Raw genomic sequence first — 12,141 nt, 5'->3', positions numbered from 1 at the left:
TACAAATTACCCATAAACCTAGTAGGACCCTTATTAAATAAGAGCCCAGGCCCAACAAAACCTTAAGATTACAAAGCCCAAAAATCCAATTCACTCAGAACCCTAATTTTCCCCACAAAACCCTATAACCCTAACTCCTTTCTCGCCCTCCTTCATTTCTCTCTGCCGCACAAACCCCCTGCCTCCAAGGAGAGAGAGAGAGAGAGAGAGAGAGAGAGAGTGAGAGAAGAGAGAGAAAAAAGCTTGAAATCTCCAACAATGGCGACTCCAGCCCCAACACCAGTCCACTCAGTGCAATGCTTCGGTCGCAAGAAGACCGCCGTTGCAGTAACCTACTGCAAAGAAGGCCGAGGTCTAATCAAGATCAACGGCACTCCAATCGAGCTCGTTCAACCCGAGATTCTCCGTTACAAGGTCTTCGAACCAATCCTTCTTCTCGGCCGTCAACGCTTCAATGGCGTCGATATGAGGATCCGCGTCAAAGGAGGAGGTCACACTTCTCAGATCTACGCTATTCGTCAGAGTATTGCTAAGGCTCTTGTTGCTTACAATCAGAAGTTTGTCGATGAACAGACTAAGAAGGAGATCAAGGATATTCTTGTCAGGTATGATCGTACTTTGCTTGTTGCTGATCCTCGTCGTTGTGAGCCCAAGAAGTTTGGTGGTCGTGGTGCTCGTGCTAGGTTCCAGAAGTCTTACCGTTGAAGACCTTCAATGGCGGAGGAGAGAGAATACCAGAGCTTCTTCCTTTTTTTTATTTTTGGTTTGGAATTTCTACCTATCATATTTCTCTGGTTTTAGGTAATGTTATGGATAATTTTTATTATTAGTGGTTTCCTGATGATTTTGAGCTCTCTTTTTCGTTAGTTTAAACCCTAAATTTTGGATTAGAAAAGTACTTAAAAGTTTCAATTAATCGTCGGATTTTATATTTTCATCATTTATATTGCAATGTTTGATTGTTATATGCTTATTAATTCACTGTTGTGTTATTTTGATTCTACTTTGCAATGTTTGATTATTCTGGTATTTGAATTCTATATTGAAGTGTCGATTTTAGGGATTAGTATGTTAAATAATTGCTTGATAATAGATAGGAATTATACTCATTTCCGGTTTGGGTTTGCGTGCTTTCAATGGTTGTTTGAATGAATCCAATGTGTTGAGAGTAAGGTGTTAATGAATATGGGCTCCATTTTTTAGGATGTCTGAATTCAGTAGTTTCAAGCATTTGCGTTTACTGCTGCTTGCTTTTTTCTAGAATGGTCATAGACATGAATTTCTAGTGAGAAGTATTCGTCGTCCATTAGTACTTAAACAATGTAGGCATCTATGGCCTCCTTCCTGTTCCTAATGGCGCAGCCGACTAGCTGTTGTGGCATGATAGTATGATACTCCTCAATTGCTCTTGCCTTTAGTGTCGAGTATGGCTGTTTCTTATGTTCTCTTGAGAGCTTTCCATGTTTTTGTACAATCTAGTTATTATTGCCTTCGGAGTCTATAGATTGTTAATCATTTATGTTGTCTTAAGTTAAGAACGTACTCGATCTCCATGTTTTGTAGGCTGACTATCTAGTTAGTTAATCACTTAATTTGTCTTAAGAACTTGTATTTTGATGCTGAAAATCTAGTTCTTGCCTGTGACACTATTGTGCTAGTTTTATCTAATATACATCAATGTGTGACACTATAATTTGTGAGTTTGTTTAGTGTATTCCTCAGAGTAGGCAACGAATTTAAAGTTGAATTGCTCTTTTGATGAATATATATGAAGAAGGGATGTGTTCAATTATATGTACGATGTCTTGAATCATTTTTTTAGTACTATTGATTTCAGATTGAACACCCTTAACTTGCGTTGATTTGTGAAATTTGAGCGAATAATTATTGATTCTATGAATGAGTTTCGAACTCATTTTCTTGACTAGTATGTCGTACAGTTAGATTTTTCTTCAAATCTAAGTTTTCCTCTCTAGTTGAATAAGTAATTATGACACTTTATTTGCACACAGCAGACCTTTTTGATCTTGTAAAGGGTCAAAGCAGAACTTGAGCCAATTCATACTTATTTTTCTAGACTGTTAGCAGGCAGCTTAGCTTGCTTTGAGAATTTCTCCTCCCAACTTAGCTTGTGTTTTTTATCATATCAAGTAATTAGGGTTGTGAACTTGTTATTGAATCAAACTGGACTAGTGTGCTCCACTTACAAGTTATGCGAATTCTTCTAGATTACTTTAAGGTTTAGAATTGTACAGCTCGATTTCATTGATTAACCCTCATTCCCAGTCGATACAGATCAAATGATGTAGCCAGTAGCCCAGTTGGGCTTATAAATTATGACCAATCTTTAAATCTACGAGCTGGTCTCGTATAGTCCACCATTTCACTAATTACTACTATAGCAGTTGCTCTGAACATAATGAACTGTGTTTTTTATGTCTATGACTCTTATGTCTATCTAAGACATTCTGAATATTACAGCATAACACTAGACCAAGCTCTTAGATTACATTGCTTAGGCAAAAAATATGAAATGATAAAATACATCACTAATGCTCCGCGTCAAACTTTGACATGGTCCATGGATTAGACCAGAGTTGTATCAAATATCTGTAATGAACAAACACCGAAACACAAGTAGTATATTGACTGGAGCACGACCTAGGCCAAGTGAAAAAGAATCTTATATCATGGCTTTTCGATGAATTGTGTTGTGGTTTCACTGGTTTGGGTTATCAAGTACGCAGTCTGTATTTAATTTCACTGATTATGTTCTTTAACTGGTCCTGGTGAGACAGACGACTAGACAAGTAAGGTTGCTTTTGCAAGATTGTTAATGCCTAAAGGAGTAAAAGGTGCACTAGTGAGAGTCTTCAAGGATCTTGGTTGATTCTTTAAATAAGTAATGCAATGCAATGTGGAATTAAGGTGTAATTCTAGGCTTTTATTTATGTTTGTAATTATTAAGCATTTAGCTTGTTTGGAGATGAATAAGATAATGTAAGAGGCGGAGAAAAGCAAGCTGTTATTATCTCAATTTAATGTCACATTACTTGACCTACCAACGTAACAACAATTTTTTGTAACAGCATAATGGACTTGAGACCTGTCCCAAATGAGTCATACAAAAGTACAGTTGCAAGGCTGATCCTCTAAATCCTGCGCCTTTCCTAGTATAAATTATTCATCTAACAAGTACGTATTAATCTCCGACATGAAAAACATAATCAATTTCGATTCAAGGGGAGATTGAAAACCTTAATTCCTATAACAAGCATGGGTGATGGGGATTGGGGGATCGTTAAGTGAGCCATTAAATATGAGGTTAGCAAACCAGTGATTTGCACCTTCAGTGTGGTGCACACCATCCCAACTCACATGTAACGCTGGGTTCTTGCAGACTGCTCCATACACTGTCGTGCTATTCGATATTGCACCCTTTTGCCCACACCATACATGATCATACTTCTCATGGTACCCACAGCATACATTCATTGGGTCTGCCCATCCTGATTTGAAACAAAACAGAGAAAGCAGAATAATTACTTATTTGACAAACATAACATGCTATATTTCCATATTTTGGTTCAAAATGGAGTGTTGAATGTTGATAGCCGGTCCAGGATCTAATGTATTTGAGGTGTAAAGAAGGATCCGAGTGTATGGTATAAAATTGAGCATAGTGAAAACATGTAAAAAGTTCATGCATACTTGACAATGTGATATAGATTGGCTTAACACAGTTAATTTAGGTTGCTATTCATTTTTAAGTCTCATCAAAGCAAGATTTAGATTGAAAACATTTTAAAGATCGATTAATCTGTACTTCTGTATTAGTGGAATAGAGAAGTTGTAAAGATAGCATGAGTTGATTACCTAGACTTTTTGTTTTGCTAACTAGTCCATACTTGGCAGAGTGAAGATCCACATATGTGATCGCGGCTTCAGTAAGTTGTGCCCTGAGTTTTGTAACAGCATCCTTGAGCTGCTTATTGAATTCAATAGCCATATCATTCTGCCCTTTTATGCAGCCAAATTCATCAACTAATCCGGGCTTAGGATCTATAATGTAGAATCGGTTTACAGGCAAGCAACCAATTGGACCGGTATTATGTATCCAGAATGACCTCCCTCCTTGTTCATATAAATGCTGCCAGACAATTCAAAGGTGCATACTTTGTAAGAAAAAAAGAAATACTTCCTATACATATTTTGACATTCAAGATAAAGGCAGTGTTTTGTTCTTAGAAACTTACTTGAACTGCAGAAGAAAATTGGGAAATGATGTTAGGGATGGCTGCACGAATTTGTTCATTGTTCATTGTACGGAAGGCAACAGAGAGGTCATTCTGGCCAATGTCGAATGTGTAAAGAGCCTTCGCGAAGTCCTCTTGTCTAGGAAGCACACTTTTCTCAAAGGGACTCTTAACTGAATTTCAACAAGGATTCATGCAATAAGCACAATGTAATTCAAGCATTATCCATCCCAAAATCCAAGCATAAAGATGACTTTACGGTTTTACCTTGGTCGTAAAGATCCTTGGTTCTAGACTTGAACTGATCATGATGCCAAATTTGGACATCAAGTGAGAAAGGGCTAATCCCATATTGAAATATTGTCTCATTCTGCCTACGGATAGTAGATCCACCGGTAGCGAAATTAGCACCGTGGCTAAAATTGGCTCCAATCGAGTTCAAGTATGCACTCAAGTACGGAAGTCCTAATTGCTCCGCTGCACAAAGATAGTCACATCTTTGTTACTTAATCAAAATTGAGGTATGTTGGTGATTCTGAAGTATATGAGTAAAAGAAATTTTCTGACACGTTAAATTTGTCCAAATTTTACAAAATTAAGTAGCTGAACAGTTTATTAACCTTTATTGAATAGACTTTAGTAAATAACATTTAAAATTTTATCACATTTGCAATCTATATAAAAATACTCAAAATAATATCGCATTTTCAATCCATCTTTATATTTTATCTACTACTAGTATTCTAGATACGACGTTTAACCGAGTAAGAATTTGGTGTTATTTGCCAACCTATACATACACATAATGAGTTAATGACATAAACTATAGACTATAAATGTCACTATACAACAAGTAAATTGTAGTAATTGACCATGACTGTTAAAACACAAAAATAGCATAAGCCAACTAAATAATGATGTACAAAACAAAATTATTACCAATAAAATCGACGAGAACACGGCCGTCGGAATCACGACCCACCGGCTTCTTAAAGAAGGTCTGGCCGTAAGGCCACTCAATAGGCTGAAAAGCCGCTGAAATGCCACCGGTGTCCGAGTTCGAATCCCCGAAATTATACATTGCTGGGAATTTACACGGCGGCTTATCTCTCACCGACTGTCCTGCCACCACTCCCACCACCATTAAAACCACCAATACACCACCACTTAAACACCCCATTTTTTATTTTTTTTTTAATGTGAGAAATGAAGAGGGAAGATTATGGAAGTTTAGTTATAATTTTGAGCTTGAAATAAGCCAGCTAAAAGTGGAAGTGGAATGATGGATCCAAATATACTAGGAATTTTAGGATTTGGGTATAAATTATTGAAGATATTTTGGGGACCTTGTGATTTGTTACGTTGTTTTGCACCGAATGAATCATCTACAATTTGGGCAGTGTGTTTATCCAATTATCTATTCCAAGTTGGATCCACCTTCGACATCCAATAAATGTTTTGAGATGTGTATGTCAATTAGTTTTTTTTTTTTTTTTTTTTTTTTTTTTTTTTTTTTTTTTTTTTACTTCGTACTAAAATTAGAAGTGTTGGAATGATATTAGTTATTCCTTCTATTCACGAAAGAAGGTTATATTGGATTATTTTACATGATTAATGATGAAAATAAGATAGTGGGCAACAATGATTAGATGTTACATGTATAATTATCAAGAATTAAGAAATGAAATTAATTTCGAGATATAATTATTTGCATAGGATGTTAATACAAATTTGTATGTGTGAGAGAAATGTGTGAAAATTAACTATTTTTAGGGAATTTGAACCCCCAACCACTAATATTAAAGGTGGCTTATTAACCATCTTAGCCCATTATCAAGAGTGTTATAAAAATTATAAAAAATTGTACATAAGTGTAAATCACATGATTTAATTATTTAAAAAAAAAATTCAATAATATCGATTTCATATTTCAAAATCCTTACAAAAAATGCCCTAATTGCACGAATATAAAAGTAGGAACCCGGGGCAATGCCCAGGCTACTCACTAGTTTTTAATTATAATCCGAAATTGATAGATTAAATTTATTCTACCTAACTAGGTTAGGCAATTGATACATTGATGTTAAATTTATTACATGGACAATGAGACGTATGAGAGTAGGCTGTAGGCCCAAAGAGGATCCGCTCATGGGCTAATGTAACCAAATCAGGGCAAAAGGAAAACAATACATCATATTAATATTCAGCTTGTACGGGGAAATTAATATTTATGGCAAATTTACACCGACATCGACACATACTAGACACTGATGGTCTGATGTTCTTTAACACGTCTTTATGTTTGAAATTATAAAGTGATTAAATCGTTATATTTCATATTTAAGATTTTTTTTTTTTACAATTTGTAACATATACATAATTTTATTTCAGTTCAGCGTAATACTCCATACAATAGAATTATCGAGATAAACTAAAAAAAAAAAAAAGTTTTTTATATATAGTAACCCTTTTTTTTTCACTTTTCTACGTTGTGCCCTAACATATATCACTTTCTACAATGTAACCACAATATATTTTTTGTTTCCATACGGTAACCTTGCTGTTATCCTGCTGTTAAAAAATTCCGTTAGTGGGGCCCACTCTTCATTATTAGTATTTTTTTATCGATTTTCGGGGGCTATTTTGGGACTTAAGGGACCAAATTGAGCTCAGATTTGGCAAAAAAATGACGTAAATGTCTCGTTTTTCTTATTAAGAAATGTCTCGATTTACGTGTTCACATTTTAACACACAAAACGAGACATTTACGTTATTTTTTTGCCAAATCTGGGCTCAATTTAGATCTCTAAGGACCAAAATAGCCCTTGAAACCTTTGACGGAGTGATTTTCAACGCGCAAATCGATAAAAAAAATATTACTAATGGAGAGTGGGCCCCACTACAGAATTTTTTAACGGCAAAATTACCGTATGGAAACAAAAAATATAATGGGGTTACAGTGTAAAAAGTGATATATGTTGGGGCACAACATAAAAAAGTGAAAAAAAAATAGAGTTACTACACAGAAAAACCCAAAAAAAAAAGAAGTAATTTGAAAAATAGCCGTTTTCTCAATACATCTCATTTAAATAAGTAAAATAAAGTTAAAAAACAATAAGTCAATATCTAACATTATAACACCATCAATCTCATATTCATATCATATATGTAAAAAGAGAGATGGTGGGAAACTTGAAATGATGGTAAGGAGATCATTCAAGTTACCTACATATTCAAACGTCAAATGCACCATTCATTCTTCTAGATTTCCTATGTTAAGAGTCAAGGTCATATTAGTAGGTGTAAACTCCCTAAATCACAGGCAATGTGGCATTACTTCCGATAATCTTCTCCGTCTTTGATGGTTGCTGAATAATTTATACACATTTTCTTCCAAGTAACGCCAATTTTGTCATCAAGGTTACTTAATGTTCAGAATTGTACAACACTATTGTGTAGATTAACTGATTTACATGTATTCTACACTATTTACCTAGGAAACCCAATTAGATATAATCACACAAAATAAGGCGTATAAATTATGATCAATCCTTTAATCAACGAGCCGGTCTCATATAGTTAGCCATTTTACTAATCTCTAGGAATAGTTGCACAATATATACACAGAACAAAATAAACTGTCTAAGCTATATTACATTGCTTAGAGCAAAAATACTCTGCTACAACAACCCAAACTAGAATGCTTTCCCATTAGCTATGATACCGTGAAACAATAAAACACAGCACCACAGCATCAAACTTCGACATAGATTAAGCAGTAGTAGTTGTATCAAATAACGAACAAACACGAGAAGTAGTATACTGACTAGAGAATGGCCTAGGTCACCAAGGGAAAAAGAATCTTCTCTATAAACACATTCCAAATTTCCAATATTTGTGTATCGCAAAAGTAGCTTCTGTGGTAACATTACCAATGACTTCCTCTAACGCCGGAAACCAAAAGAAGAGGAAGTAATATAGTTTAATCAACTTGATTAAATCAGTTTTTTTACGCGGTGTCAACAGTTACACATGTACCATTTGCTAGAGTTGCTTACTGGAGTAGCCAGTCCGTATTCCGCTCACCTGTTTAACAATAATACTAATATAAGTTGGGGAGACAATTTAGCAGAAGACCAAATTGGCAACTAGAGAAGAAAACAGAGGACATAGACACAGAGAGTAGATAGTTAAATACTGCATATGAGAATAATTCTATGTAAATAATATTCCTAGTACTTTTATTTAATGAGCATATCACATGGAAATGAAGAAACAGCCTAGCCTGCATATTATTAGCCACTTGCCAACTTCATCAACCAGGCAACACAGATTTTATACATTAATTTAACTATCTCCAACTAATGTAAGATCATTTCTGTACATGTAAACAAATAGCAACATCTAAGATCCTTCGTACTAATTTAGGCTATGCCCGGTTGGGTTGCATGCATGTGCTAATATCGGAATCACAATAATGGATGCTTGCTAGGGACTAAGATCTTAGTATCTTACATACTCTTTAATTCAATAGCTTTATTAAGGATTATAGGAGATGTTAGAATTAGAAACAGAGAACATAGCAAATTACCTTTAAACTACCAAATGGAATACTGATGACCATTCACTATGTCAAGCAACATTACGTACACTCCTTAATACTCGGCTAGTTGACACCTCTGTAGCTCCCCTTGAATCACCATGAATGTCAGCCAAAGGATTCATGATAACTCCCCGGGACCCCGGAGACTAAACCTCCGATTCTCTAGTCCGAATGTATCGCCAGGCCTCTTATTAGCCATAGTACGCATGGCAGAAATCGAAGGTGTGGTGCCACCAAAAGAAAACCGTGAGGTTGAGCCACGACCATCAGGTCTCCTCCAAAACTTAGAGCTCAAAAAATCCGGACCAGGCAGCAAGCAACATGAGCTGCTCCTTGTGGCTTCGGCAGAGGACATCCTTGCAGTTGACATGGCCAAGTCATAGGATATATCATCCAAGGCCATTTCTAGGCCATGCACACGAGTCTCAAGAGTACGCATACCATCCTGTGAGCTTCCAATAAATTTCTGGTTTGGGTTTAAAAAAAAAACAAAAACAAATCAATGTTAGCAACAAGAATAATGATTTGATTGAATAAGGAAAAGGAGAGTTAGATAAGACCAAAGGCTAATAAAACAAATTACAGGAAAGTAAAATAGAATTAATCTATAAAGTTAAAGATCCTTATTGTTGAATGTCGGTGAGACCAAAAACTAGTAGGTAAGCAATAATCCAAGAATCACCTGCAGTACATCCATCAAACTGGACTGCTGGCTTTCAATTTGAACAAGCTGCTTACGGATAAGAGAAAGATCCTCAAAATCTTTGTGGTGTTTACAAACATCTGTGGCGGAATTGCTGACAGTTACAGTAGCTTCAGAGTCATCCTCAGGATATGGCATCACTCGAGAACCAGAATTCTTGCTAAAAAGACCTCGCTTAGTTTCATGCTTTGATTGTCTGACATCTGATCTTCGTAGAGTGCCCTCATCATCTCCCACTGAATTTTCTCCATAAGCCGGAGTACCAGATGAACCATAATGATCAGTAGCATCAGTGTTCACATCAGAAGACTTCTTGCAATCAAGCTTCCTGAAAACTGGTGGGCTTGACCTCTTCCCTGTAACATCAGGAGCACCTCTGTTTCTAGCCGTGGTTTTCAAAGCACTATCAGATGGGGATGACTTCCTAAGTGGAAAACGTTTTCTGCTTGTTTGAGGAGTGTTATTAGAGTCAACTGCACTAGAAGTTTTAGATCGGCCAGGATATAGTCCATCACTAGCATTTTCTGTTATCCATATCAATCAAAACCCATCAGAACAATGAAGGTACAAACACGCTAAAGACTCAATCGAGCATCCAATAACAACATAGTTAAAAATAACAAAATAACAAGAAATGAATATGAGCATGGTTTGCAATCCAGATGTAAACAAGAAGGATAATCAAATTGAGGTAAAAGACGCATCTTAATATCAAAGCAATTGTACATCCGAAATCCATCCATATGAAATAGTATTCTAATGACAGATAAACCCTAAGACCAATTCCTTAATCCATGGTTACTTGGATCAATATCTTCACAAAACTTCAAACATAATCCTATAATGAAGGTGTGAGTTAACTCAATTCAAAGCAATAAACCCGGAATCAAATCCCGTCTACATAATTGTCCTTCGCGGCTCCCTATACTATACACCGAATCGAATCAATTCACTTAAGACATAATCTAGTAATCTACCCTCATCTGAATTAATGAATCACATATTCATCAAAATTTGCATTTCAAATTTTAATCAAAAACTACACTAAAAAAACAATTTAAAGAGACAGAAAAACAGGAACTCTGACCTCTGGAAGATTCTTGAAAATTAGGAGGTGGTGATCCATCATCAAAAACATCAGGAACTTCCTTCCAAACCTCTAACGCTTGATTCATCGATTCTCTAACCGCTTTCACCTGCAAAAAAACAAACTCCATTAAAAAATTAATCAAAACATTCATCAAAATCAAATCAAATCAAATTAATTCTAACATTTTTCTATTATTTGCATTTAAAAATTAATCAACCTTATCAAATTTTCTGGATTCAATTATCTTCAAGCAAGAAACCTTCATCTCCGACAAATTTTCTCTCTCCACCATTGCAATCTCCTTCAACGCATCAGCAGCCGCTTTCCTAGCAGCCCAATCCTCAGATTTCAAAAACTCAACAAAACAATTAACCAAATCTCTCAACAAATTACAATTCCCAATCTCACAAACCCTAATCGAACTCTTCATCAACAAAATCAACGACGATTTCGCCTTAAACCCGTCACATTTCACCAACTTCATCCACTTCGGCAACACCTTCATCAACTGCGAACTCTCCACCGCCGGAGACGCCTCAATTGCGGCGGAAAGACACATGGCAGCCGCCGATTGCGCCCCGAACTCCTGCTCGGAGGAGAGAGAATCAGCGAGAGGTTTAAAAATGGAGGAGAGAGAGATGCTGACATGGCGAGCGAATGAGGCGGTGGTTACAGCGGCGGAAGATCGGACGGCGGAGTCAGGGTCCCGGAGACGACGAACGACGGCGGAGATGAGTTTAGGGAGGTGAGGAGATAACACGACGCCATGGAAGGAAGAGAGAGAAGCTAACAGTTTGAGGGAGGAGACACGAACGGCGGAACGGTCGGCGGCTGACGTGGAGGAGAGAGAATTGATGAAGAGTGAGAATGTTTCAGTGGTGAGTGTCGGAATGATAGACTCTAACTCCGACACTGCTTGCGGGAGTGTGTCTCTGTCGGAGAGTTTTGTCATGCACGTGAGTACTCGGTGCCGGAGATCACGTGACATTGTCGCCGCCGATTGTTTTGGCGCCATTTTTGATACTAAGGGTGGAATTGGAATTTAATTTTTAAAGTGGCGGTGGTTGAGGCGGCGGCGCAGTGGGGAATTCCGGTGGCATTGGTGGTGGAGGGAGGAGAGAGAAAGTGGGGTGTTTTTTTTTATTGGGAATAAGGTGGAAAGTGGAGATTTTTGGGGGTTTTTAAACTGTAAAGAGAGGAAATGGAGTTGTCAGTTGGAGTCATGTGGAAACAGTGAAACGATGTCGTTTTAAGGGGTTGTTTTGGGTTTTTGACTGTAATTGTTGGTTTTTATGGTAGTGGGTAGTTATTGATTATGTGAGTCTTTGGTGAGACAGTTATTGAATTTTTTGTGTTTGTTTGTTTTACAAGTTTTGATTATTGTTGCCTTTAGCTAAAGAAGAATGTTCAATGTAGATAATTACAAATTGCCGTTATTCTAATTAAATATACGGGATAAATTAATTATCATATCATTTTTTCATCGTAT

General features: G+C 36.6%; 3 protein-coding genes across 3 annotated transcripts; 1 reads left to right on the top strand and 2 right to left on the bottom strand.

The window, feature by feature from the left end:
• Positions 1-141: 141 nt before the first annotated feature.
• Positions 142-952, top strand: LOC110700479 (40S ribosomal protein S16-like). The gene has a single exon (XM_021878025.1). It carries the CDS (start codon positions 259-261, stop codon positions 703-705), a length of 447 nt encoding a protein of 148 aa, XP_021733717.1. The 5' UTR covers positions 142-258; the 3' UTR covers positions 706-952.
• A 2,049-nt stretch (positions 953-3,001) lies between these two features.
• LOC110700478 (GDSL esterase/lipase At5g14450-like) lies at positions 3,002-5,729 on the bottom strand. The gene is made up of 5 exons (XM_021878024.1): positions 5,196-5,729; positions 4,524-4,733; positions 4,257-4,429; positions 3,877-4,150; positions 3,002-3,509 (listed from the first exon to the last, which is right to left on the bottom strand). The coding sequence occupies exons 1-5, from the start codon at positions 5,434-5,436 to the stop codon at positions 3,259-3,261; spliced, it is 1,149 nt and encodes a 382-aa protein (XP_021733716.1). The 5' UTR covers positions 5,437-5,729; the 3' UTR covers positions 3,002-3,258.
• Positions 5,730-7,808: 2,079 nt separating this feature from the next.
• On the bottom strand, positions 7,809-12,089 carry LOC110700477 (TORTIFOLIA1-like protein 4). The gene is made up of 5 exons (XM_021878023.1): positions 10,870-12,089; positions 10,650-10,758; positions 9,542-10,086; positions 8,848-9,325; positions 7,809-8,342 (listed from the first exon to the last, which is right to left on the bottom strand). The coding sequence occupies exons 1-4, from the start codon at positions 11,665-11,667 to the stop codon at positions 8,978-8,980; spliced, it is 1,800 nt and encodes a 599-aa protein (XP_021733715.1). The 5' UTR covers positions 11,668-12,089; the 3' UTR covers positions 7,809-8,342; positions 8,848-8,977.
• Positions 12,090-12,141: the final 52 nt, after the last annotated feature.

The sequence above is a fragment of the Chenopodium quinoa genome, unplaced genomic scaffold (assembly GCF_001683475.1).
Source record: "Chenopodium quinoa cultivar QQ74 unplaced genomic scaffold, ASM168347v1, whole genome shotgun sequence".
Lineage (NCBI taxonomy): Eukaryota > Viridiplantae > Streptophyta > Magnoliopsida > Caryophyllales > Amaranthaceae > Chenopodium > Chenopodium quinoa.
The sequence above is the reverse complement of the archived record's forward strand: the minus strand, read 5'-3'. Positions and strand labels throughout refer to the sequence as shown.

Bases quoted from the DNA above. Each gene is read 5' to 3' on its own strand.
- LOC110700479 (XM_021878025.1), top strand. From the start codon at position 259: ATGGCGACTCCAGCCCCAACACCAGTCCACTCAGTGCAATGCTTCGGT.
- LOC110700478 (XM_021878024.1), bottom strand. From the start codon at position 5,436: ATGGGGTGTTTAAGTGGTGGTGTATTGGTGGTTTTAATGGTGGTGGGA. The intron at 4,430-4,523 runs GTAAAACCGTAA...GTTGAAATTCAG, and splicing joins CAAGGATCTTTACGACCAAG to TTAAGAGTCCCTTTGAGAAA. The intron at 4,151-4,256 runs GTAAGTTTCTAA...ATTGTCTGGCAG, and splicing joins AATTTTCTTCTGCAGTTCAA to CATTTATATGAACAAGGAGG.
- LOC110700477 (XM_021878023.1), bottom strand. From the start codon at position 11,667: ATGGCGCCAAAACAATCGGCGGCGACAATGTCACGTGATCTCCGGCAC. The intron at 10,759-10,869 runs GTTGATTAATTT...GTTTTTTTGCAG, and splicing joins AATCCAGAAAATTTGATAAG to GTGAAAGCGGTTAGAGAATC. The intron at 10,087-10,649 runs GTCAGAGTTCCT...TATGGATAACAG, and splicing joins TTTTCAAGAATCTTCCAGAG to AAAATGCTAGTGATGGACTA.